Source organism: Erinaceus europaeus, chromosome 5 (genome assembly GCF_950295315.1).
Source record: "Erinaceus europaeus chromosome 5, mEriEur2.1, whole genome shotgun sequence".
Taxonomy (NCBI): Eukaryota; Metazoa; Chordata; class Mammalia; order Eulipotyphla; family Erinaceidae; genus Erinaceus; species Erinaceus europaeus.
Window position 1 is genome coordinate 13,039,950 of NC_080166.1, and position 19,600 is coordinate 13,059,549.

General features: G+C 46.2%; 1 protein-coding gene across 5 annotated transcripts in view; it reads left to right on the plus strand.

Annotated features, from left to right (window-relative positions):
- ADCY2 (adenylate cyclase 2) overlaps positions 1 to 19,600 on the plus strand; it is a 289,600-nt gene that overhangs the window by 80,611 nt on the left and 189,389 nt on the right. For 4 of the 5 annotated variants that reach the window (XM_060191138.1, XM_060191139.1, XM_060191141.1 and 1 more), the window contains one exon: positions 12,855 to 13,016. The exons of the other annotated variant lie outside the window; for it this stretch is intronic. In XM_060191138.1, the coding sequence (XP_060047121.1) occupies positions 12,855 to 13,016 (162 nt within the window). The remainder of the gene's footprint in view (positions 1 to 12,854; positions 13,017 to 19,600) is intronic. 5 annotated transcript variants of the gene reach the window in all.

Below are 19,600 nucleotides of genomic sequence, written 5' to 3' on the forward strand. Positions count from 1 at the left end.
TGGATTCAGTCGGCTAGGAAGGATCGTCAGTTTCCCCAGTGAATGGGGACTCACGGGATGCACCATGAGAAGGTCAATCCAATGCATCCCAATGACTTACTAAAAGAAAAGAATAAAACACCAGGGTTTCTTTTCTCTCCAGGAGTGATAGGGAGAGGGAGAGACTGACTGAAAGACACAAGAGTGTCAAGTTGGCTTACGCATGGGTTTCTGCAGGACAGTGCAGGCATACTGTCCAGGTGGGCTGTTTTGTCAGCCCTGTTCCCCGCCCCCCCCACACACAACAGATAAATCTATTGGGGAAATGTTGGCTTGCAAGACAGTCCTTGACAAGATGTTTAATCGCCCGTTTCCCTCTGATACTGAAGAGTTTACCAGATTCTTCAGCCAATGTGTCTTCTTCCCCCACCACAGGGGACAATGGCAAGGCTTCCAACACTATGTTGAATAGTCATGGTGATAGTGGGCAGCCCTGTCTAGTACCTGATCTGAGGGGAAATGCTTCCAGTTTTTCACCACTGAGTATGAGGTTGGCCGTAGGTTAGCTGTATATGGGCTGTCTTGCTGCATATGTATTACTGTCTTGAGTAATTAGTCATCTCTTCCCATTTGTCAGTATTTTGGTCATGAAAGAATGTTGGAGTCAGGGCGGGTGGGGGCTTTAGGTCTTGGTGTGCAGAGGTAGAGGAAGACCTACGTGGGACCTTGGAGTGTTTTGCAAAAAAGTGAGAAGTTGTACACATGTACCAACAACTTTATTCACTGTCAGTGGCAAACTATTAATCCCTTTGATAAAAAAAATAGAATATAAAAAATGGCCCAGGAGGTGACGCGGAGGAGAGATGGGTGTTTTATCTTCTGTGGGGCCCTGGGTTTGATCGCCGTCACCTGAACTCACGCTCTGACCAGCGCTGTGGGTGGGGGAGCCCTTTTCTTCTTCTAGCGTTTGCCCTTCTTCCGTAGCCAGTCAACAGCGTCAGGTTGAGCCTGATGTAAAGTTTCGAGACCTCCTTTGAATCTGGAGAGGGGGCAGTCGTTGACTATGTGGGTCATAGTCTGTCTGGAGCCGCAGGGGCAGTTCGGGTCATCTCTGGCTCCCCAGCGATGGAACATAGCGGCGCACCGGCCATGGCCTGTTCGATAGCAATTGAGGAGGGCCCAGTCATAACGTGCTAGGTCAAAGCCGGGTTGACGCTCGCAGGGGTCTGTGATGAGGTGTTTGTTCTTGACCTCAGCTGACTGCCAGCTCTGTTTCCAAGAGACTGGAACAGAGAAGTTCAGTGTAGGCGTAGGGGTCCAGATTGGGTGACGAGACGTCAAGCGTTGGACAGGGTGGGCGAAGATATCCGCGTATATTGGCAGGTCCGGTCGAGCGTAGACGTGGGAAATGAACTTAGATGATGCTGCATCCCCGACGAATATCTGGCGGGGCGATGTTGCTAAGAACTGGCAGCCATGGAACCGGGGTGGAACGGATGGTTCCAGAAATTATCCTCATGGAGGAATATAATTTGGAATCGACCAAGTGGACATGGGGGCTACGGAACCATACTGGGGCACAGTATTCTGCAGTGGAATAGCATAATGCCAGAGATGATGATCGTAGTGTGGAAGCACTCGCACCCCATGAGGAGCTGGCCAGTCTTGCAATGATGTTATTCCTCGCGCCCACCTTTGCTGCAGTTTTTATGAGATGTTCGTGAAATGACAGGGTGCGATCGAGAGTAACACCAAGATAGACTGGCTGGGCTTCATACCGGATTCTCGTATCGCCAAGCTGCACATTAAGCTCACGAGAGGCCGAGTCATGGTGTATATGGAAAACAGATGATACTGTTTTTGCAGTGCTAGGGATTAGTCACCATTTTTTACAGTAATCAGATATCAGAGACATCTCTTTCGTGAGTGTTTCCTCGAGGATATCGAACTTGGATGCCTGAGTTGCACAGCAGATGTCATCGGCGTAGATGAACTTCCGTGAAGTTTCTGGGAGGTCTTTGATGTCTCTCCCTCCTCTTTCTTGTAAGAACATAAAAAATGGCTCAGGAAGTGGCTCCATGGTAGAATGCGGAGCTTGTATGTGCAGGGTAGAGAGTCCCGTCCCCTATCACACACTATGACAGCAGTTCTCTGGATCTTTCTCTGTCTTGCTCACGAATGAATGAATGGATCTTAAAAATGAAAACAGAATTAAAAACTAAGTGGTATAGCGGTGCGGTCAGTGTGAACTGGAATTTAATCCTTGGAGCCTGTGAAGTCTCCCCGGGCGACATTCTGTACAGGCCACGGGCCCCTATAAATGTGCAGGCCATGGGCTTCTATAAATGTGCAGGCCACGGGCCTCTATAAATGTGCAGGCCACCCGCCCCTATAAATGTGCAGGCCACGGGCCCCTATAAATGTGCAGGCCATGGGCCTCTATAAATGTGCAGGCCACCCGCCCCTATAAATGTGCAGGCCACGGGCCCCTATAAATGTGCAGGCCACCCACCCCTATAAATGTGCAGGCCATGGGCCCCTATAAATGTGCAGGCCATGGACCCTATAAATGTGCAGGCCATGGACCCCTATAAATGTGCAGGCCACGGGCCCTATAAATGTGCAGGCCATGGGCCCCTATAAATGTGCAGGCCATGGACCCTATAAATGTGTAGGCCATGGACCCTATAAATGTACAGGTCATGGACCCTATAAATGTGCAGGCCATGGGCTTTTATAAATGTGCAGGCCCTGGGCCCTATAAATGTGCAGGCCATGGACCCTATAAATGTGCAGGCCATGGGCTTTTATAAATGTGCAGGCCATGGGCCCCTATAAATGTGCAGGCCATGGACCCTATAAATGTGCAGGCCATGGACCCTATAAATGTACAGGTCATGGACCCTATAAATGTGCAGGCCATGGGCTTTTATAAATGTGCAGGCCATGGGCCCTATAAATGTGCAGGCCATGGACCCTATAAATGTGCAGGCCATGGGCTTTTATAAATGTGCAGGCCACGGGCCCCTATAAATGTGCAGGCCACGGGCCCCTATAAATGTGCAGGCCACGGACCCCTATAAATGTGCAGGCCACGGGCCCTATAAATGTGCAGGCCACGGACCCCTATAAATGTGCAGGCCACGGGCCCTATAAATGTGCAGGCCACGGGCCCCTATAAATGTGCAGACCACGGGCCCCTATAAATGTGCAGGCCACGGGCCCCTATAAATGTGCTATAAAGGTTCTGGCTCAGGCCTTTGCATCTCTGTGCAGACAAGAATAATGAAAGGAGATGAACAGGGAGTTGAGTCCCGGCTACCACAGACACTGAAAACACTCTGCTTTATTGTTCAAGGAGATGTGACCTCCCCCTTGAGACCTCCTCAAAGCAAGAGAAAAAAGCCATTTATCCAGTAGCCACTCAGGCACTAATTAGAAGGGACACATGTACCCCCGTGTTCACAGCTGCGTTATTCCCAACAGCCAGAGAGGACAAGCAGCCTAAATTCCCATCAACAGATGACTGACTAGAGAAGTCATGGGACAGAGACTCTGTGGAATACTACTCTACCATCAAAAAAGATATTGTGTCCTTTGGGACAAAATGGATGGAACTGGAGGTGATTGTGCTTAGCGAAATAAGTAAAGAGATGAAAGACAACTGCTAGGTGTTTTCGCTCAGACGTGGCATCTAGAGATCTGGTTTACATGAGCCAAAAGCAAACCAACAGAACCGAAGCAAGCAAAGCATTTGTGACACTTGTGAGAACCCTGCTGGTTCTCTTTGGGAGGGTGAGGATACGGGGCTTTGGTGGTGGCTGTGGCGTGGAACTAGACACTGTCATCTTAAGCCGTGTAGCAAACTGCTTACTGAAAACAAGAAATCAGAAAAAAAGAAAAAGATTTCAGGTCTTGGGGTTAGGGAGGCGGCTCAGTGGTTCAGCGCAGGAATTGCCCACATCAGTCCTGAGTTCCGTTCCTAGCACTGCGTTTGCCTGGGTGGCGTTCTGCTTCTCCACCTCTTTCTCTTTCTCTCATCAATACCATTTTTAAATAAAAAAGGACTTAGAGTTTTCTGTGGGAAGGGCCCCATGTGCAAGTAGGGTTTTCTACCCGAATGAAGACACAACTACTTAAGAATCCCCACACAGTGCTTGTTTTCAGATGAATAATTCACTCATTTTCCCTGCATGAGTTTTTCTCCTCCAAAGTGCTGGCCTTTCAAATTAAATAAATAGAAAGTTTCAAAAGAATATGGTCATGAATATTCATAAATACCCAGTGTATATAAATAAAAGCTCTTTTACATAAGATATTTTTAATGAGGGCCTTACTCTTTTTTTTTGCACTTACTTCTAAATTGACATTCCTCAAAGTGATTTTCCAGGACACTGTTTCTTCACAGAGCCTACCTGTCATTGAGGGAGTGATCACTTCTTTCCCAAGTGGCTTCGTACGGCTGGATTTCTTTCATATAAATAGAAGTAAGGAGAAGCCTGCCTCTGACACGGCTCATTAGCCATGGGTTCAGCCCAACATGGTGCCAAGCCTTCAAAAAAGTGTCTTAATAGTCGGAGTACTGCCAAAAAATAAGACAAAGTAAATAAGGTCATGTTCCCTAGGATAAAATAGCTATTTCATTGACATGAGATGTTGCAGAGAAGGGACCTGGGAGTGGAGCACCTGGTGAAGTCTATGCATTACTGCGTGGAAGGATGCAGGTTCAAGCCCCCAGTCTCCACCCTCAGAGGCGAAGCTTCACAAGCTGTGAAAAAGTGCTGTAGGTCTCACTCTCTCTTCCTTTGCTTTTTCCCCTTCCCTTTAAATTTTCCTCTGCCTCTATCAGAAAAAAAATATATATGGTAAAATATTTGAGTGTATTACTATTATTTTTTACAAAAAAGTCCAGGATTTAAAGGTTCAAAACACAGAGACATTGAATACTTGCTACTATTATATTGAAAACTAGCAAGGAAGATCTCCTTATTGTAGTCTCTTAGGAGAAAGAAGCTAACCCAGAGTTAAATAACTATCGTTGAAATGGAAAGATAAAGATATACATTTAACAAATTAAGGCTGTACTTAATCTTTAAATTATTTTATTATTTTATTATCATTATTGTTATTTGCCTCCAGGGTTATTGCTGGGGCTTGGTGCTTGCGGTATGAATCCACTGCTCCTGGATTCCCCCCCCCATTTTGTTGCCCTTGTTGTTGTTATTGTTGCCATTGGCGTTGTTGTTGTTGGATAGGACAGAGAGAAATCGAGGGGGGGGTGAAGACAGAGAGGGAGAGACACCTTCAGACCTGCTTTACTGCTTGTGAAGCAACTCCCCTGCAGGTGGGAAGCAGGGGGAGGGGGTCTTGAACCCGATATTTCATTATTTTTAATGAACAATAGTTGCTTGCACACTACTCAGTTCTGGTTTATGGTGGTGCTGGGGACTGGATGTGGGCCTTCAGAGCATCGGGCGTGGGAGTCTTTTTGCCAACCATTATGCTGTCTCCCCAGCCCTGTGCTTTATGTTCCTAATGCCCAAACAAGCAGTGCTCAGGCCCCCCGCTTAACATGCTGTGTTAGGTGATTGGTCCTTTCCGTCACTGTCAGGACACTCTTAGTTTCAGTTCTCTCTGTGATGACCAGGAGTGGAAGAGCTTGTCTGTTTGGTGGCACGAGCTGGAGAAGAGACACGCCTGTTTGCTTTTCTTAGAGCAGGTGAGCTCAGAATAAATGTAAGATTTCAAGGCAGTGCATTACATAACTACAATCTGGGTGGCTGTGGAAGTGAGGCTCTTCTAATTGCAGTGGGGAGGGTTCGTGCAGTTTCTGCAGCTTACCTCAGAGAGAAGGATCAGCCGGTCTTCTTTGCCAGGCCCTGCGTTGTACCTGGAGGCTGCATGTGTGCCTCTCTGGAGCTTTAGAAAGGGAGTCACATTGAGAAATGAAAACATTCAGACACCACTGGGATAAAAGTCCAAGGACAGAAGGTAGAAAGCTGCTTACCACCTTCTGAAACAAAAAAATAACTGAGAACATCTGCAAAGGGTGATTATTGTCTCCTAATCATACAGCTAGAAAAAAAGTAGAGATTTTATAGTAAACCTTACTGGCCCGATTGCTACCAAATGAACTTGCTGTTTACTCTCTTTGTGTGTGATGGACAAATAAAACATTGTTAAAGGAAGCTGAGTTTCTGGCGTTGGATTGAGATGTTTTGGGGAGGGATCGGGACATGACTAATCCTATAGAATCTGTGACTTGCCATGCACCAGGTCCTAACTTGGAGCCCCAGCACCACCTGGGGTTCCTGGGAATGGCCCTGGGTCTACATGAGTGCTGGAACAGTCCTGGGGTTTCTCTCTCGCCTCCCATCTTTCCCTTTCCACCCTTTCCTCTCCCAAAATAAAGAATGAGAAGAAGGTAAGTGATATTGGCATGATCACATCTCCAACATCATTTTTATCTTGAGTAACTTTAATTCACCCAGTGCAGAAAGATCCTCCTTTTGTGTGAATGGTCACCTTCAGAGATGATAGCAGAATAATGTCTTAGCTTCTGCAGACTGTACTTGGTTTTTTATTTGAAATCTGTTTAATGTTGGGTATTTTTTAAATGTATTTATTTATAAGATGGACACACTGACAAGACCATAGGATAAGAGGGGTACAGTTCCCACCACCAGAGCTCCAGATCCCATCCCCTCCCCTGATAGCTTTCCTATTCTCTATCCCTCTGGGAGTATGGATCAGGGTCATTATGGGATGCAGAAGGTAGGAGATCTGGCTTCTGTAATTGCTTCCCTGCTAAACATGGGCCAACGTTGACTGGTGGATCCATACTCCCAGCCAGTCTCTCTGTTTCCCTAGTGGGGCAGGGCTCTGAGGAAGCGGAGCTCAAGGACACAATGGTGGGGTTGTCTGTCCAGGGAAGTCAGGTTGGCATTATGGTAGCATCTGGAACCTATTGGCTGAAAAAGAGTTAACTTATAAAGCCAAACAAACTGTTGATTAATCATGAACCTAAGGGCTGGAATACTGCAGTTGAACGTTTGGGGTCTCCATTTTGGAAATAGCTAGTAGGTCTATTTTAGATATATTCCAAAGGGCCCATAACTACTAGTTTTTGCCTGAGCCTGACCTCTGATATGCAGGTGGACCCAAGTTATTATCTGGGGAGATGATGTCATGGCTGGGAAAAGGGCTAGAAAGCTGGATCAGGGAAGAGGGTAGCTCCCAAATATGGGGAAAGTGTATAAATATTCTTGACTGTAAACCTCATTGATTTGATCTGGGCCCCATATTCAGCATATGAGCCTAAGTAACCTCTACATCCCTGTAGGTCTGAACTTGCATTCTGTACTTTGTTTTTATGCTACTTTCACCTTGGAGAAAAAAGAAAACTTAACCCCTCAGCCTCTAATTTTTTTTCATCAGTGCTAAGATACAAAAGTACTTATCAAACAACCTGCATATAAAATATTTTGAGGTTCACAGTAGATCAATTTTCTGTAGGGTGGCATCCTTTCTAAAAGCTGAGTGCTATTTCTGGGCATGTTCCACTTTTTCTCAGTTCTTGTGCTGTCTCTAAAGACTTTCTCACACAATTTGAAGACCTTGGGAGGCCTGGACACTTTTGGCAAATGGCTTCCCCTGAAGAATAATCACCAATTACGTTGCCAGCAGGTTAGCATTCTCCTCTAATCCTCTTAACAATCCATTGCCAGCCCCAGAAGCAATGACCTATATTCCACGTCTTCATTATGGTGGCAGCTCACGTCTGATATTAGTGGTTGTATCAGGTGTCTGTTTTCATAGCTGGAGTAGAGCAAGCAACCGTGGAACCCAAGTGACTTATGCTGGTAATAACCTATTTCGTATTTTCTACTCACTTAGCCTATAGGCTGGTGAAATCGTCTGATCTCTTATTTGTGCTGCCTTTGCTCAGTGGGGAGTGTGGACTCCACACTCCAGAGCCACTTGAAAAGGGGCATTTAGTATTTTCCTTTTATGTGAACTGTTAGTATTTCTTGTAGGACTGTTTGGTTGTAGTAAATTCCTTTAACTGTTGCTTGTCTGAAAAGCTGCCCATCATTTGTTTTAACCTGATTATTAACAAGGGCATATTCTTAGGTGGCAATGATTTCCATTCAGAACTTTGAATGTGTCCTGTCAACCCTGTCTAGCCTTTTGTATTCTATATACTTTCTGTTAAGAAATAAACGGACCCCTGGTCTCCACCTGCAGGGGTAAAGCTTCGTGAGTGGTGAAGCAGTGCTGCAGTGTCTCTCTGTCTGTCTCTTTCTCTATCTTCTCTTTCCTCCTCAGTTTCTCTGTGTCTCTACCTAATAAATCAGTGAATAAGTGAATTAAAAAAGAAACAAGTTAATAGTCTTATGGCAGTTCCTTTAATAAGTAAAATAATAGCTCTTGTCTCTAGTTGCTTGAAATGTTCTTTCTTTATCTTTTCTTTCTACCATTTGCAAGGATATTATTAACAAAGTCAAGTGAAGAAAAGCCTTTAGACTTGGACGGTAGAACTCAGGGGTGGATGAAGGGGTCCAATAGACTTTGGTGGAGGGATACTGATGCTGTCAGGAGACAAGGTGTGGGGACACATTTTGAAGAGATAGGACATTGTATTTTGGAGACAGTTATAGTTTTGTAAGGCAAAATTAACTCAAAGGGAAAATCCCATGACTGAAAATCTTAAAAAATCATGGCAAAAATACCATACCCTGTTTATTTCCCCCTCCCTATCACTTTTTCTCTGTCTCTATCCAATGATAAATAGTAAGAATAATTTTAAAGATAGAGGAAGACCTTTATCATGATTCCCTTGCACAGAACAAGATGAATGAAGCCTGAGGGTTTTACCCACAGCATCTCTATGATGCCTAGCATCATACAGAGTCTAAACAGATTCTGATGGGAATGAGGAGGGCAGGTGACACCCCTGGCTTATGAGTACCCCACAGTAGATGAGAATCAGGAGGAGGAACAGGAACCGGGACAGGGTAAGCAGGCACCACATGAATCATGGCACCGTGGCGAGGAAGGCTGTGGGTTCGAGGCAGACAATCTGTTCCTCATGTCTGGCAGGATTTTTTTTTAACATCCCATTATTCTTTTCTTTATAGCTCTTTAAAATTTATGACATACCTCCCACTTCCTTGGAGCTCAAAAAAAAGTCAAGTACAATTATTGTTTTACCTCTGATTCCATCACCCATCTCCCTGATTCTGAATCACTTTCCCAGGAGAAGAATGAAAGATACCCAGTGACTCATGGCTTCCTCATCACTCTCTGGGGCTTGGCCCTCCCCCCCCCCTCGGAGAACAGTACATGCATTCATTTCCTTAATAATCTAGCATTTAAAGAAATGGGTTCATAGGCTGTTCAGCTAGAGCTGGCACTGTGGACATATTCCTGGCCAAAGAAAGCTATAGAGGGAAAAAGAAAACTGTGTATTTGTTTTTTATTGAGAGAGTAATGGTTTACAGTCTAGTCTTTAACACATAGGCAAGGCCTCGCATCTCCCCTTGATGGGTGTCTGAGAGATACAGCAGGATTCAATGTCTCTTCATCCTATCCCTCTTCCTCCTTCCCAGAGCCCTTTGCTTTGGTGCAATATGCCACCCCAGTCCAAGTTTCACCTCATGTTTTCCCTTACTTTCCCTTATTCTTAAGTTCCACTTATTAGTTAGAAATTCTTCTCCTAGGACTTTGTCCAGAAAACACACACACACACACACACACACAAGCAACAAAATCATATATATATATATATATATATGTGCCCATTTTTCTGTGGTCCTGCCTTCTCTTCCTTTCTAAGTCACACCTACTTCTGAGTATCCTTCCTTTTCCCCTCTTCTCTCTCCTGATGGAGTTGGGGCTCAGAGCCCTCTGGTCGTCTTCCCCTGACATTTCTCCCCCTCTGGGAGGATGGACCAAATCCTTTTTCAAATTCAGAAGGTTCTGAATTCAGAACCTTTTTCAAATTCCTTTTTCAAATTCAGAAGGAGTTCTGGCTTCTGTAACTGCTTCTCTGCTGGACATGGGCATTCACAGGTGGACCCAGACCCCCACCTCCAATCTGTTAGAAGAGGTGGTTTTCTTTTTCTTTTTTTTTCTTTCTTTCTTTCTTTATTTATTCCCTTTTTGTTGCCCTTGTTGTTTTATTGTTGTAGTTATTATTGTTGATGTCGTTGTTGGATAGGACAGAGAGAAATGGAGAGAGGAGGGGAAGACAGAGAGGGGGAGAGAAAGATAGACACCTGCAGACCTGCTTCACCGCTTGTGAGGCGACTCCCCTGCAGGTGGGGAGCCGGGGTTCGAACCGGGATCCTTATTCCGGTCCTTGTGCTTTGCGCCACCTGTGCTTAACCCGCTGCGCTACAGGCCGACCCCCAAGAGGTGGTTTTCAACAAAAGGCAGGACAGGCCTTCTGTGGGCTGGATCGATTCTCTAGTCTAGTCTAAACGTACATGGAGACTACATGCATGCTTGGGTGTGTGCTTTTTGCACATGTATGCAGGCAGATGTAGGCATGTACATACATGTGGCCTCCTAAGACGACATGGGGAGAAAGAGAGAAAAATAAAACATGAAAAAAAAGAATCATGATAAAAAGCAAAGGTAAGGAAGCCTTAACATTCACTGATAGCATAATGGTTATGCAAAGTGAATGTTACGGTGGGGGGGAGGGGTGCTCCACTTTGAGGTACCAGTTCAATCCCTGGCACCATCATAAGCCAGAGATGAAGTGTTCTGGTAAATAAATAATAATAATAATAATAATAATAAAACATCGGTATGACTGTGGGTCTTCCAGGAAGCCAAAGGATGGCTATAGCCCATTGTGATAGACAAGATGTATGTTTTTGAAGATGTGACAGTGACTCAAGAGGCTCTTACAGAAGTTCTGGTCAGGAGACAAGGCAGGAAAATGCTGGAGCATAAATATCACTTAGCACAGTTTAGGGTTTTTTTTTTTTTTTTTTTTTTTTTCTTAGAACACATTTATGACTAAATGGTTTTCTTGTTATGTTACCCGCAAAAGACAATTTACATGTTCCTAGTTTGTAGAAGACCTATTTCCGAAGTTGCCAATCTTTGGGGATGATGACATTCCAGGAAGAAATGCTGTCTTTGGGTTGAGAACGTACTTTCCAGAAACTCAGTCAGCCCAACACAGTCTGCTTAAATATTCTGTGTTTTCCTTGGCCATTTAGTTTTTCTTTTTTTTTCTTTTTACACAATGTTTGCATTTCTGCTTATTTCCAAAAGCAGTAACAAGAGACATTGTTATAGGAACCACATCTAACACTCTGCCCAGGAAGATACCGCTCCTACAATTTGTAGCCAAACTGATGGCTCTGAAAATTAAGTCATTACATGAAATACTCCCTGCCTTCCTTCAGACATTAGCTGGAGAGAGAGAATGACAGACGGAGCTCTCTTTCTGACTATGGATACCATGCTCAATTAGAGGCTCTTTCCCTGGCCCTTAGCCTCACCCCAGCACAGGTGGTCTCTGGGGCTGCGTTTCTCCACAGAAGAGTTCAGGTTCGCATAGCAAATCTTGGTCATGTGCTGGTTATGCTAGTTTACATCCTAGGTCAGAACACAGAGTCAGCACAGCTGAGGAAGCTTCTATTTGAGAGAAAACATCGGAAAATTCCTTTCTTTTTATTTTTAATTTATTAGTGATTTAATAATGATTAACAAGACTGTAGGATAAGAGGGGGTATAATTCTGCACAGTTCCCACCATCAGAGTTTCGTGTCCCCTCTCCTCCATTGGAAACTTCCCTGTTCTTTATCCCTTTGGGAATATGGACAGAAATTCTTTATGGGGAGCAGAAGGTGGGAGTTCTGGCTTCTGTCATTGCTTCTCCGCTGGACATGGGTGTTGGCAGGTGGACCCACACCCCCAGCCTGTGTCTGTCTGTCCCTAGTGGGGCAGGGCTCTGGGGAGGGGAGGCTCCAGGACACATGGGTGAGGGTGTCTGCCCAGGGAGGTCAGGATGGTGTCATGGTAGCATCTGCAGCTTGGTGACTAAACAGCATTAAGATACAAAGCAGAACAATGTTTTTTTTAATAAACAGAAGCCCAAAGGTAGGAATAGTGCGGATGAAATTAGGGGTCTTCACATAGGAAGAAGCTAGGAAGTCTGTTTTAGGTATGTTCCAAGGGGCCTTTATTTTTTAAGCCACTCTTGGCAATGTGGGGACCTCTCTCGCCGTCACTGACATCTGAGGGATTTGGGGGCACTGCCCTGAATAGCAGAGTCCTGAGACAGGAAGGAGCTGGACCGTGATGGTCTAGAGAACCACAGTGTCCACTTCGAGCCTGTTTCTGTGGGTCTGTTGCCTTTGATTAAGCACTGTCTCAGGTCTTCCCCTTGTTCGATTCTCTGTTTTTCAAAGTGCAGTGGGGCAGGGGGCAAGAGGTAGCTCAGTTGGTAAAGCCTGTGCCTTTCAGGCATGAGGTCCTAGGTTTAAACCCCAGCCCCACACGGGAACTCCCTGCACAGCTCTGAGGGGACCCCATGAGCCGTAGAGAAAGAGAAGACACCACCATGTCGCCCAGCTCCCACGGGGCTCTCTCCAGTGACATGCAGGGCACGCAATTTCCAATATGCATCTGACACTCATGTCATAACGCCATGGCACTTCAAGGAGACGCAGATCCCCCCGAACGTCCCTTCCTCCGCTGTAGCCCCGGGGGCCGCTCCCACAGACTGTCCTGTTTTGTCATCACAAGGTTTTTCCAGGTCCCCTGCACCCCTTTCCCGGGAGGTAGCAGAGGCCACCTGCCTTGGGGCTCTGCCTCCTCGCGTGACTCCTGCCGTTCTCCTCTGCCTGCAGGTCTCCTTCTTCCTCTTCATCATCTTCGTGGTCTACACCATGCTACCCTTCAACATGCGGGACGCCGTCATCGCCAGTGTGCTCACCGCCTCCTCCCACACCGTGGTGCTCAGTGTCTGTCTGTCCTCCACACCGGATGCCCAGGAGCACCTGGTCTGGCAGGTGAGTGCGGCTGCCCCTGCAGGAGGCGATGGGCGGCGGGCAGGTGAGGCCCGGCTCTGTTCTCAGGCTCTGGCTGCCAGGTGCCGCTGCCCACCTCCCTCCTTGGAAACAGCATTCCTTTAGCATTTGACAAGGTGAAATAGTGACCTCGGTTCCAGTTTGCTGCGGAGAGACTGGCAGTATGATTTCATGGTTAAAAGCTGTCTTTATGGGGGTCAGGCAGTAGCGCAGTGGGTTAAGTGGAAGGACCGGCTAAGGATCCCAGTTCGAGCCCCAGGCTCCCCACCTGCAGGGGAGTCACTTCACAGGCAGTGAAGCAGGTCTGCAGGTGTCTGTCTTTCTCTCCTCCTCTCTGTCTTCCCCATCTCTCTCCACTTCTCTCCGTCCTAGCCAACAATGACGACAGCAATAATAACAGTAACTACAACAATGATAACACAACAAGGGCAACAAAAGGGAATAAATAAATATATATATCTATATTTTAAAAAGCTGTCTTTATGGCTTATTGTTATTCAGGGCGTTTTGTCTCTGGAGTAGATGAGCTTGGACAGTTAAGCTGGTAACTTTCCCTTCCTCCTTCGCTATACCTGACTACTCAAAACCACCTTTCAACGGAGGACAACAGCTTTCTCTGCTTCTTCAACACCTGGCAAGTCTCTGGACTGGTCTAATATATATATTCAAAATGCTGCAGCAGCAACTCTACCTTCCCTAATAAATGGCATTTCTATTTAATTACTTAAAGACATTGAGGAGAAAAAGAAAACACTGGATTTCTACTTGAAGGATTCGGGACCATCCTGAGGAATAGTCAGGTATTCCTGGCTGTGTGTTGTAACTGCTCTTTTGTATTTGAAACTTTTAAAAAATTATATATATATATATATGTAAATATATATATTGCTTCTAAGGTCACTGGGGCTCAGTGCCTGCACTACTAATCCACTGCTCCTAGAGGCCATTTTTCCCATTTTTGTTGCCCTTGTTATTATTATTATTGTTGTTGCTGGATATGACAGAGAGAAATCGAGAGAGGAGGGGAAGACAGAGAGGGAGAGAGAAAGACACCTGCAGACCTGCTTCACCGCTTATGAAGTGGTCCCCCTGTGGGTGGGGAGCTGGGGGGCTTGAACCAGGATCCTTATGCCAGTCCTTGTGCTTCGTGCCATGTGCGTTTAACCCACTGTGCTACCAACTGGCCTCTGTATTTGAAACTTTTTTTTTGCCCCCAGGGTTATTGCCAGGGCTCGGTGCCTGCACCACAAATCCACTGTTCCTGGAGACCATTGTTTCCCCTTTCGTTGCCCTTGTTTTTGTATCATTGTTGTGGTTATTATTATTGTTGTTGCTGTTGTTGGATAGGACAGAGGGAAATGGAGAGAGGAGGGGAAGACAGAGAGGGGGAGAGAAAGACAGACACCTGCAGACCTGCTTCACCGCCTGTGAAGTGACTCTCCTGCAGGTGGGGAGCCGGGGGATCAAACCAGGATCCTTATGCCAGTCTTTGTGCTTTGCACCACGTGCACTTAACCCACTGTGCTACCGCCCGACTCCCTATTTGAAACTTTTTATCAGCTCAGTTTTTTATCTATTGAAGATATCTTGTGTTGTCAGCCTGGGACCTCAGGGGTATCGTTTTGCATCTCTCCCCACAATACGTGTCAGCATGCCTCACCCATCTCCCTTCGCCACACAAGTACTTTCTCCCTCCCCCTTTGTTGCCCCCAGACCTGCAGGTGTAGCTAAGGGTTTACTTAGGGTTCAGCCTGTGTTCCATGGCTTTACTTCTGAAGTCCCATATGACTGAGCTCACCTGGCTTTGTCCCTCTCTTTCTGACTTATCTCACTTAGCATGATCTCCTTTAAGTCCGTCTGTGTTGGAGCAAACAACATTAAAAACTCTTCCTAAGACTTAGAAGAACACTGGTGCTTGGTTCTCTTTGGGAGGTGGGAGGGAAGGGACACAGAGCTCAGGTGGTGGATGTGGCGTGGAACTTGACACTGTAACCTTCCAATCATGCAACATACTATCAATAACAAATTACACACACACACACACACACACACACACACACACACACACACGATTTCATCTTTCCTGGCAGCTTAGTGAAACTTACCTTCCATATGCTGTGCTCCTGGGTATTATTCACATCATGTTCTGAATTTTCATTGCAGACATCTTTTCTTTTCTTTCTTTTTCCTTTCTTTCTTTCTTTCTTTCTTTCTTTCTTTCTTTCTTTCTTTCTTTCTTTCTTTCTTTTTTGCCTCCAGGGTTATTGCTGGGGCTCAGTTCAGTGCCTGCACTATGAATCCACTGCTCCTGGAGGCTATTTTTCCCTTTTTGTTGCCCTAGTTGTTTATCGTTGTTATTGTTGTTGTTGTTTGGTAGGACAGAGAAACGGAGAGAGGAGAGGAAGACAAAGAAGGGGAGAGAAAGACAGACACCTGCAGACCTACTTCACTGCTTGTGAAGCTACCCCCCACCCCGATGGGGAGCCAGGGACTTGAACCGGGATCCTTACGCCGGTCCTTGCACTTTGTGCCATGTGCGCTTAACCCGCTGTGCTACCCTCAACCCCCCAGGCACCTTTTATTTTCCCGCAAGAGAGAGATGAACAGTGACAGCTTTTGGCCTGGGTGCAGTTGGCAGGCCAGGAGAGGGGCCTGAAGCAGGAAGTGGAGGCTGCTCTCTATGGCAAGTGTGTCAGCAGGAGCGGACAGATGGATTACATAACCGAGTATTTTTAAGTAGAATTCAGGAGCTGTACAGGGGAGTCTGGAATTAAATTGCGTTGAGGCGCTAATCTCAGAAGCTGAAAGGACACAGGACAGGTTCCCAGCTGCCTAGTTTCTGTCTGTGCAAGAGACTAATTGTTAGGAATTTGGATTTCTGCTCTTGATGTTCTTCTTTTCTTCTTTTTTTTCATTAGAGAAGTGCAGAATATTTCCCACATGGGGAAAGGAGGAAGACTGTACCGCTGCCCACGGGGTCTGACCCACATCACCTGTTAGCAAGCTTTTGGTTATCTGTTATAAAAGCATGCTTGTTTGGAGCGAGTGTGGAGAGGTGATTCAAGTCCACAAGCAAATGTGAATGTACCTTCCAAGTCCCCTTCTTTCTCTCTACCTCTCTCTCTCTTTTGATTATTGTCTTTATTTATGTATTGAATAGAGACAGAAATCAAGAGGGAAGGGGGAGTGGAGGAGAGACAGAGAGACACCTGTAACCCTGCTTCATCACTCATGAAGCTTTCCCCCTACAGGTGGGGATGAGGGGCTCGAACCCTGGTCCTTGTGCACTCAACCAGGTGCAACTCCCCTTTTCACTCCTCCCTGCTTCTCCTCCAGCCAACAAGTATCCAGATACCCCCCTTCTTGTGTAGATAACAGTTATTCAGGCCAAGTCAGTAAGAACAGCATCCACACCTCACCAGAACACCAGAGCCCTGCTGACAAGGCCCTAGCACTTTCTAGAAGGAATCTGCACAGGTCGAGATATCCAGGCCCCCTGTTGACAGTTAACTGCTTTCTACCGTGATGGTGTGGAGTGGAACTATGAGACCACGGTTTATTTTCCAACATTTTTGAGGTTGGTTTGGCAGGAAAGAAGGACAGAGAAAACAACTTTGCCTTGGGGATTGGACTGGATTAAGGAAGGGTATCTCAGGGAAATGAAAGTGATGGTCACTGTTTTCTTGTTGCTGAGTTTGTCGAGCTCTTTATATATTTTGGTGATTAGCCTCTAGTCTGATGTACGGCATGTGAAGATCTTCTCCCATGCTGTAAGGGAACTCTTTGGGTGGTGGTTTCTTTTGCTGTGCAGAAGCTTTTTAATTTGATGTAGTCCCATTGGTTTCTTTATGTTTTAATCTTCTTTGCAATTGCATCTGTGTCACTGAAGACACTTTTAAAATTTAGCCTCTAAGTATCTGACAGTTTCTGGTCTCACATCCAAGTCCTTGATCCACTTGGAGTTGCTTTTTATTTCTAGTGAAATGTAGTGCTTCCCTTTCGCCCTGCTGCACATTGCAATCCCATTGTCCCAACACCATCTATTGAAGAGACTCTCCTCTCTCCAGTTAACAGTTTGGGCCCCTTGTCAAAAATTAGATGTCCTCAGGTGTGGGGCAACAAATGGAATTGGGAAAACTGGGCTGTGATCTTGCATGACTTGAGAATGCTGTGGAAGCACGCAGAAAACCTGAGGGGTACCGGAGGGGTGCTGTGTTCTCTCTCTTCTCTCTTTCTCTCTCTGGTGTCTCTCCCTTTATCAGACAAAGTCAGTCGAGTTCAGGGTGGTGTGGCTGCAGACTGTCCCTCTGTCCTCCCCCCCCCCTTGTGTGCTCTTTCTCCGCTCTCCCTCCCCTCATGTATTTACACTTATATTGGGGAGTGGTTGGTTGTACAGAATAGACTACACGCATCATCAATCTGAAGGACCTGGGTTCAAGTCCCCAATCCCCACCTGTTAGAGGGGAGTTTCCTGAGTGGTGAAGCAGTGCTGCAGGTATCTCTCTGTATCTCCATCTGCTCTTCCCTCTCAATTTCTCTATGTCTCTATTTAAAAAAGAAAAAAGAGGGAATCGGGCGGTAGTGCAGCGGGTTAAGTGCACGTGGCGCAAAGCACAAGGACTGGCGTAAGGATCCCAGTTCGAGCCCCCAGCTCCCCACCTGCAGGGCTCAGTGAAGCAGGTCTGCAGGTGTCTATCCTTCTCTCTCCCCCTCTCTGTCTTCCTCTCCTCTCTCTATTTCTCTCTGTCCTATCCAACAATGACAACATCGCTAGCAACAACAATAACTACAACAACAATGAAAACAACAAGGGCAACAAAAAGGAAATAAATGAATAAGTATTAAAAAAGAAGAAAGTGGGTTGGGCGCTGAGAGTGGCGGATTCATCTTGTAGCCGATAAAAAAAATCTTGTAACCATGACGATAAAAAAAAAAAAAGGAGGAAGAGGAGGAGGAGAGATTGAGGTTCCCAGAGGGTGACTGACTCAGCAGATTGAGGTTCCCAGAGGGTGACTGACTCAGCAGATTGAGGTTCCCAGAGGGTGACTGACTCAGCAGATTGAGGTTCCCAGAGGGTGACTGACTCAGCAGATTGAGGTTCCCAGAGGGTGACTGACTCAGCAGATTGAGGTTCCCAGAGGGTGACTGACTCAGCAGATTGAGGTTCCCAGAGGGTGACTGACTCAGCAGTGACACTGCACTTACACCAGGCTCTCAGTTCATCCTCTGCCATCTCCTTTTTTTTTTTCTCTCTCTCTCCCTTCTCTCTCCTCTCTATCTCTATCTCTGTCTCTGTCTCTGTCTCCCTCTCTCTCACACACGCCCAGAAAGTGAGGCTGGATAAACCAGGGCCCTGCGTGTACTTTAAAGCTCTTTCTGAGCTCTTCAGTTGATCGGATTATAGAAGAATGAGAGGACAGACAGAGAGATGATTGAAGAGCTAGGAAAGGGGGTACAGAAAAGGAAGCAGGGGACACAGACACGAGGGATGGGTGACTCGGGGTCAGGATGGAAGTGGAAGTGGACAGCCCCAGTTACGGAGGACTGGGGTGGTGTCACCCGCCCCCCCCCCCCTTAAACAAAGACTTTATTTTTATTTTAACAAGAGAGGGAAACAGAGAGAAAGGTACAGAGCAAAAGGGACTAAGACAAAGACCAGAGCACTGCTCAGCTCTGGCTTATGGTGGTGCTGGGGATTGAACCTATGAGCCTCAGGCATGAGAGTCTTTTTTACATGAGCAATATGCTGTCTCCCCAGTCCACCCCCCTCCACTCTCTCCCTCCCCTTCCCATCTTGATTTCTCTCTGCTTGTTTCAAGAAAATAAACACAGTGTCTAAAGACACTTGGATTTCGGAGGCACCTGCCTCTGACCCCAGTGTGTGTCCGCAGTGCTTGGTGCTCCAGGTGTGGGTCCCCCCTGACGCCAACCCTCTCTGGCTGAAGGTGGATTCCAGCATCAGACTCCTTGGCCTGGCTGAGTGAGAAAGATGCTTTCTCTCTTTCTTTTTTTAAATTTCTTTACTGGGGAATTAATGTTTTACATTTGACAGTAAATACAATAGTTTATACATGCATAACATTTCCCAGTTTTCCATATAATAACACAACCCCCACTAGGTCCTCTGTCATCCTTTTTGGACCTATATTCTCCCCCCCCACCCACTCACCCCAGAATCTTTTACTTTGGTGCAATATGCCAATTCCAGTTCAGGGTCTACTTGTGTTTTCTCTTCTGATCTTGTTTTTCAACTTCTGCCTGAGAGTGAGATCATCTGTTTCTGACTTATTTCACATAACATGCTTTCTTCAAGCTCCATCCAAGTTCGGCTGAAAACGGTGAGGTCACCATTTTTTATAGCTGAGTAGTATTCCATTGTGTATCTAGACCACAACTTGCTCAGCCACTCATCTGTTGTTGGACACCTGGGTTGCTTCCAGGTTTTAGCTATTACAAATTGTGCTGCTAAAAACATATGTGTATGCAGATCTTTTTGGATGGGTGTGTTGGGTTCCTTAGGATCTGTCCCCAGGAGAGGAATTGCAGGATCACAGGGTAGGTCCATT